The 7,460-nt window shown below is 34.8% G+C and overlaps 1 protein-coding gene across 1 annotated transcript; it reads left to right on the forward strand.

The window, feature by feature from the left end:
• The first annotated feature begins 356 nt into the window (after positions 1–356).
• LOC140765409 (uncharacterized) lies at positions 357–1,378 on the forward strand. Its single transcript, XM_073104481.1, has one exon. The coding sequence runs from the start codon at positions 566–568 to the stop codon at positions 1,136–1,138; it is 573 nt and encodes a 190-aa protein (XP_072960582.1). The 5' UTR covers positions 357–565; the 3' UTR covers positions 1,139–1,378.
• The last annotated feature ends 6,082 nt before the right edge of the window (positions 1,379–7,460 follow it).

A 7,460-nucleotide genomic window follows, 5' to 3' on the forward strand; every position in this document is an offset into this window, starting at 1 on the left:
CTTTGTTGTATAACTTGTTGTATGGATCTGTTCTAAATTTTATTACATTCAATATATTTTATGAATTTGTGCTTAAGAATTAGAACTTTGTATTAAATTTTAAACTTTGTTGTTTGAGCTTTTATTACCCCGAATTAGTAGAATTGTAATTTTAACATTATATGAGTTGAATTAAAAATAGATTATTTTGTTTATATAAAAAATTAATAAATATTAAATTTTATATAGGATTTATTAAACAGGTTAGACAGATCGTATCTATTACCATTTAATAATTGAATTGTGTTCTTTTCTATCAACTTGTTTATTAGTCGGATCGTTTCGTACTGCCCCTACTTCAAACCATGAAAATTGCCACTCCCTCCCTTCTATTTGTTAATCTCTTCTGCTCTCCTTTCTCCCACACCAACTCGGTAATAATCAAACTGGTCACCCACTTCATACTTACAAAAATAAAAGAAGAGTGAAAGTAAGTAAAAGCCAAAACTTGGCCGACCAAGCAAAGAAGTGAGGAAAGCGAGATCCCACTTCCCACTCTCCCCCTTCCCACTTCCGCAAACTCAATATGGACAAATCTCCCGACTCCCACTCCGGTCGTCGCCGCCGCGGCGCCACCAACCTCGCCTCCTGCGTCGTCGCCGGTATCTTCCTCCTCCTCGTCGCCGCCGCTTCGGCCGTCGCCGTCTTCGTCCTCTTCCGCCCCCGCGACCCCACCATCGAGGTCGCCTCCGTCCACTTCCCCTCCTTCTCCGCCTCCAACGGCACCGCCGCCTTCACCTTCTCCCAGTACACCGCCGTCCGCAACCCTAACCGCGCTGCCTTCTCCCACTACGACAGTTGGCTCCAGCTCGTCTACGGCGGTAACCAGGTGGGCTTCATGTTCATCCCCGCTGGCCAGATCGACGGCGGCCGGACCCAGTACATGGCCGCCAGCTTCGCCGTCGATCACTTCCCCCTCGCGGCCGTTCCTCCTACTGCCCCGTCCGCCGCGGCGGCGGCTGTGGAGGTGGAGTCGAAGATGAGGGTGAAGGGGAGGGTGAAGGTGCTGAAATTCTTCACACACAACGTAGAGGCCACGGCCGGGTGCCGCGTGGCGGTGTCGCCAACCGATGGCTCCGTCCTAGGGTTACGGTGCTGATCGGATCTGATCCGATCGGAGAAGAGGACAGCATAGGATACCAATAACCAAGGATAAAAAGGATTTTTCTTTCTTCCTTTTCTTTTGCTAGATTAACTGTGCCCTGTTAACTGTAGTTAATTTGTAAGGGTTTGTACGATTTTTTTTTTTCCTTTTTTTTTCCTTTTTTTTTGGTGGCTTGTTTGATGGATGCTTTTTGTCAATGTGGGCTTGCTTTTTAGACTTACAAAGCTTCGAGTTTATGGGTAATTTGGTAGTGGATAGCCACAAGATAATTCCTGGGAAAATAAATCCAAGCTGGAAACTATCTTGGTGCCAGAAAACAGGGCACTTAGAAAGAACATTAAACTATAATACATTATTTTCCAACAAATCCATTATACTATTACTATAAATTAGGGTAGTAGTTGAATCATTGTAGCTTTGACCTTATTTTGTTTTAGTCCTGACATGCCAACACATACACTTCATGGTTAATAATTGAAAAAGAAAGTTTGGTGTAGATAACATGTGGAAAGTCTTAGCCTGTAGAAATAAACATTTGCTCATCATTTCCACCACTGTGGAGTAAAGTGTAAGAAAGTAAACTGCAGATATCCAATCACACTTTAATTTGTGTAATTATATATAAGTTTTGTGTCAGTTTATCTCCATATAATTATATTTAAATTGAAACCATTACTTTTTTCAGTATTTTTAACTAATCTATGTATTGGATTTGAGGATACTCATTAGATACAAAATTATAGAGAATTAAATAAATTTTGTAATGTATCTAAAATAATATCTATTAAATTTTATATGACAAAGATATGAAAAATATATTCAATGGATGTAGTTTTTTATCATACATTTATCATCAATCAGTATTATTCTAAATATGTTAAAAGTTTTATTTTAATTTTTTATGACTTTATTTCTAATGAGTATATTTAATTTCGACTCATATATTGGATACTTTTAGTTAGAATATAAGGAGTAAAATGATATATAAGAAAGAACGAAGGGAATTTAATCTAATTGGGAGTAAAATATAATTTCTCCTAATTAAATTGTATAATGAAATGTAGATTTTGGAACATTTTTAATGGGCCCAAGATGTAGTTTGAATTTAATATGTGGTGTTCTATTTCCATATCTGACTAACAGTAACAGTAGGTCTTCTAAGACAAAAACTTAATTGGAGTCTCCAGAAAAAGAGGATTAAATGTAATTTACCAAGACCTATCATAGAAAAATAAAGGTAATTTGAGCGAAGTAATACCGGTATGTTCCAGTGAAGAACAAATTGCCTAATTCACAAGATGGTCACACTACAACAAAACGAATTATTAGCCAGATTGAGAGATATCACCAAGTAGGTCATTTAATGCCGTTAAATATTGTTCGGCATTTGTAGCAATTCATGACCGGCAATTAATCTTAATGCTGGTAATTTAATACTATTAGCGATAGTGGAAAGAGAAAAAGTGTAAAACTGTACATGTGAGATACGACATGACTAGCAATTACTATTTTTTTTATAATTTATATTATTAACTCTATTAAATAATTAACATTAGGATACATGTATAACTATTAGTAGGGGTGAGAACGGATCGGATAGTGCTTAACCCATATCTGGATCCGTATTTTTAATCCGGATACGAATTCGGATACGGATATTGGACGGATAGTAAAATTTAAAACCATATCCGGATACGGATAATTTTCGGATAAATGATCGGATCTTAAACGGATATTAATTAAATTTAAAATAATTATAATATTTTATTTAAATATAATTAACACAAAATTATTAAGAGTTTTACAACAAATAATTTCTTTGTACGTCAAATATATAAAATTAGAGAAATTAATCTCTATAAATAATATATAACGCATTATTAGTAATAATATCAATATTTACTATTTAAATAAGCAAATTAAAAACTGTAAATCATTTAAAAAAATATGCGGGTTAACGGATATCCGATATCCGTATCCAACCTATATCTGAATCCGTATCCGAATTTTTTTCAAAAATTCTATCCGTATTCGAATCCGAATCTGAATCAGATAGAAATTTTTTATTCGAATCCGATCCGAGCCGAGTCAGATAGCGGGTCGGGTCGGAGTTAATCCGACTCGTTTTCACCCCTAACTATTAGCATGAGTGTGCCAGAATTGCCCCTAGAAAAAAACATTTTAGGGCACATTCTAATGAGATTTAAATTTATCCCTTCGCCAAGTCGGCTACACCTCTGCTAGGGTGTGCTATAAGTCTTCTTCTACTTTCTAGTGGAGAGGTCTTCACTTTTTTCAATTTCTTTTTTTCTTAATTTTTTTTCTCTTTTAAGTTTCAATGTTCTTCTTCCTCGTCTCTTCCCCATCCCTTCCTTATATTGCACCCCTGCCACCAAATGTTGATAACATTTTTTACCACATTTGACCCCGAGTGCATCTCTCCCGTCTCTTTCTCATCTCTAGACTCTTGACCTTCTCGCTCGTTGCCTTAACGAACCTCCCCTTCCTTTCCATCGTCTCCCATTTTTGTGTCACTCTTTACTACGCCTCTCATCGCTTTTTGTGATTCAGTTTCATTTGTGGTGTTATCATTATGATCTCCTATGTGTTGCCGAGCTCGTTACCCTTCATCAATTGAGGTCCTCTACGTAGTGTTGTTGTCCAGATGGCAACCATCGACGGGCTCTTTGGCTCCATCAATGTCTGCTTTCACCCATTGCAGTGTGGTTGTTGTAAAATTGAAAGGTTTGGAGATTTAGAGATTTGAGAGCAAAGGAGAAAGATACACAAGGAAGAAGATGTGATTGTATTCATTCATTTGATTCATCATATAATAACTAATACAAACTTATTTATAGAGCTAAGCTTGAGTAAACTCTAACAAATTTTAGTTAAATTGCTAACAATTTTTCTAATTAATTACTAACAACCTTACAGGTTGTAAATATGGCCTTTGGATGCTCTTCACCAGTGTCAACTTTCCTTTTGATGGATATTAAGTGTAGTGGATGTCTAGTTATTTTTTGTGTTTCCTTTGTAGTGCTTCTACTATTGTTGGTTAAAGTTTTTATCTAGCCTTTCAAGCTTTATTGGGTTGTGTTCCTATAACCACAGGATTGTGATTGAACCATACACTACTCTTAGGTCTTTCGCAACTATATACCTATTGTTTTTTGGCTCAATTCTACAACGCATTAGAAGGGTTCTCTAAACAAATGCCTGAGCCCACATTCAAACGGGGCGTTCGAACGCTTGAGGTGCGTTCGCATTTACCAAGACTTGCAAAAGGGTGTTCGAATGCACTCGGGCAGCTATTCAAACGCTCCACAAAATTTTTCCTTCGTAAGTCAACCCTATAAATATAAATGTTAGGTTTTGTGATTTTATGGTTTTGTGGGGACATTTTATAAGAGAAAAGAGTCACCATTATATTGAGTGAGATTAGAGTTGATAAAACTCCTTATACTTGGATTTACATAGTAGATTAAAGATTGCTCCATCGTCGATGTAGGTACATCGTTGAACCACGTAAATCTTATCTCTTTATGGTTTGCATGTTTTAGAGTTTTTATTTATGATTAACTTGAGTATTTAAAGATCTCTATATTTAACATCTAGATTATGAATTTCTCATTTAATATTGACATTAGCTTTACTAATATTTAGTTTGTCCTAATCGTTTACTATCCTATTAAATTTATCTATAGGCATTTAAAATTGCTTCAACTATCTTTCACCCATTTGTCATTTAGCACAGCAATACTTGCTATGGTTATATTCCGCATTGCATTTAATTTTGCTCTTGGGCTTAGTAATATGTTTCATTGCGGTGCTACTTTATGATTATAACTATTTTTGGGGCATACGTCAAAGGATCGCCATCCTATTCCTCGTAGTATCTATTTGTGGATTAAACTATTAGTAAATGAAATCTAAGCTTACATGCTTTCCTTAAATATATATATATATATATATATAAATAATAGCGAAAAGAAATAACAAGAGGAAACTAGCTTCTAGTTAGCTTTTGATTTTAGCCTCTCTTTTTTTCTCAGGGACATTGGACAATACTTAGTGGCCTGGCCGGTTTCGATGCGTCCGTGATGTTCGCCTCTAATATTTTACCTTTGTGTTTGTGGACCATCTATCTACCTATTATTTGACTATTGTGCTCTACCCTAGAGCTATATCTATCTAGAAAATTGAGAATCACCCACGAGGCATGTGCCCTATTGGAGCTTTACAAAAGGTATCCCTAAAACTATTTGAAGTGTAACCTCAAACTCAATAGGAATGGGAGGATTAGGGAGACTCCAAAACCCAATAACTTTCAATCATGTAGAGTGAAGTATAATGCTGCATGAGTCTCAATTCCATGCAACTTTTAGAGAGTTTTTTTCTTTGTTTTTTTTATACCAACCTATAATTCAGTGTTTTACTTTTAGTTAAAGATGATAACTAGTTCAACATAAGTGAGTCATTAAATAACAATTTAATTTTTTTAGATAAAATATTAACTGATTCAGCTAAGTCTTTGTTGACGTATGATCGCGCTTAATCTTGGAGATAATATGTAACAAGTTCATCATGCTACTGTAGTAAAATGTACATATTTTAATATTAAATTTAAAATATAATTTATTAAAATAAATAAAGTTTTGGGAGATGACAAATTTGGTAAAAACAAATTCCAAGTTTTAGAATTCAGACCGTAGAGATGACTGCAGGACGAGTGAAAGAGATCCAGAAGTACTCTGAAGAATCCAAGATATAGTAAGATTAAATTCCTAGTTCCAGCTTCTATAATCTTCCAAGGAAGTAGCTTATTTGTGCCTTTCAAGAGTGGTCCCTCCCCACTCTCTCCATATGGTACAAGAGTTTTCTCCAAAGTTGTTAGTTGTTACAGCAGAGTGAGAGATCCAGAGTTTGTCAGGGAAGGCCATAATTATCCCCCCCTTCATCAACTGTGCAGTATTTCTATATGTTTTTTCTAACACTGAGACTGTTAGTTGAGGGATAGTGGTGGTTTTGATGTTTGAGATTTGAGTCTTCTTCTATTAAAAAAAGAAAGAAGAAAGAAAGGCTTATGCTGACAGAGAATACATATACTAGAACAATCAGTAGGTCAAATAGTTTTCTATGATGAAAGTATCCGAGTGAAAATGAATAGTATTCTCACTTATGAGAATAAATTTTAGCCCATATAGTTAAGCCAAATTCATTTGTGGCACAACTCTTTTATGGTATTTCTTTTTTCTGAGAAATAATAAACTCCTTCACAATATTGATCTACATGCCAACTGCCTGCCTGCCTGCCATTTTTTCTAATGGAAAAATGGACATGTGTTCCCCACATAGTCTATAATAATTTGTCGAGTAATTTGTACCAAAAATATACTTGATTTTCGACTTTATTACCTAGGTTCTTTTTAGTTTCCCCTAATTTTTTTCCCTTCTTTTTTTCTTACTCTGCCCTTCTACACTCGAGCGTCTCATTAAACGTCTCACACCGAGAAAATAATTCTTTTACAATGAAATGATTAGGTATTGTAGGAACAGAGAGAAAGCTATTTCTTTTTCATGTCTGATCCTCTATCTTCTTATTCTTCTTCTTGTTTCGAATTAGGGTTTATTTTCTTCATCTTGTCCACTCTCATTTAGTTTTAAGAATGGAATAGCTATTTGACAGTAATGTCAAAATTCCGTGTCTTTTAATCGTGATATTATTTAGGACGAGAAGAAAAGACTTTTACAGTATAAGGATAATAATATCATACTTCATAAAAGTATCATGACATCATCAAATAAAACATGCTAACATATACATGCTCATATAAATCTATCACCAAATAAATTATATTATTAACCAAATAAATATGTTAATATATAAATATTCAAGTCCATAACAACCACAGCTACATAATCTAGCAGGGCCCACATAAACCACGACATATCATCAAGATATAACTAAAATTACTAACACATGAGTACACTATAATCCGACTTGTATTATACAAATCATCATCATACAATGGAGTGCAAATATCAAATAATAGTATAACTCAAAATTTAGATAAACTATCTTCTATACCATCTTATGCCTATAGCTCACCTCATCTTTGCTCTAAAATATCTCCTTAGGATATCTCAAGCCGCTATCACATACCATAATATATGGGGTGTTAGAAAAGAAATAAAAAGAGTTATGAGTAAAAGGCTCAGTGAATAGATCTTACTCTAAATCAGTGATTCCAAATAGATAATAAATCTTGTACTAGATAATATGAATCACATAGGAGCATTATGTCATGAATGG

This window comes from Typha angustifolia, chromosome 8 (genome assembly GCF_048772165.1).
Source record: "Typha angustifolia cultivar Huaian chromosome 8, ASM4877216v1, whole genome shotgun sequence".
NCBI classification, from domain to species: domain Eukaryota; kingdom Viridiplantae; phylum Streptophyta; class Magnoliopsida; order Poales; family Typhaceae; genus Typha; species Typha angustifolia.

What these genes read in the sequence shown, in the direction of transcription:
- LOC140765409 (XM_073104481.1), top strand. Translation starts at nt 566, where the DNA reads ATGGACAAATCTCCCGACTCCCACTCCGGTCGTCGCCGCCGCGGCGCC.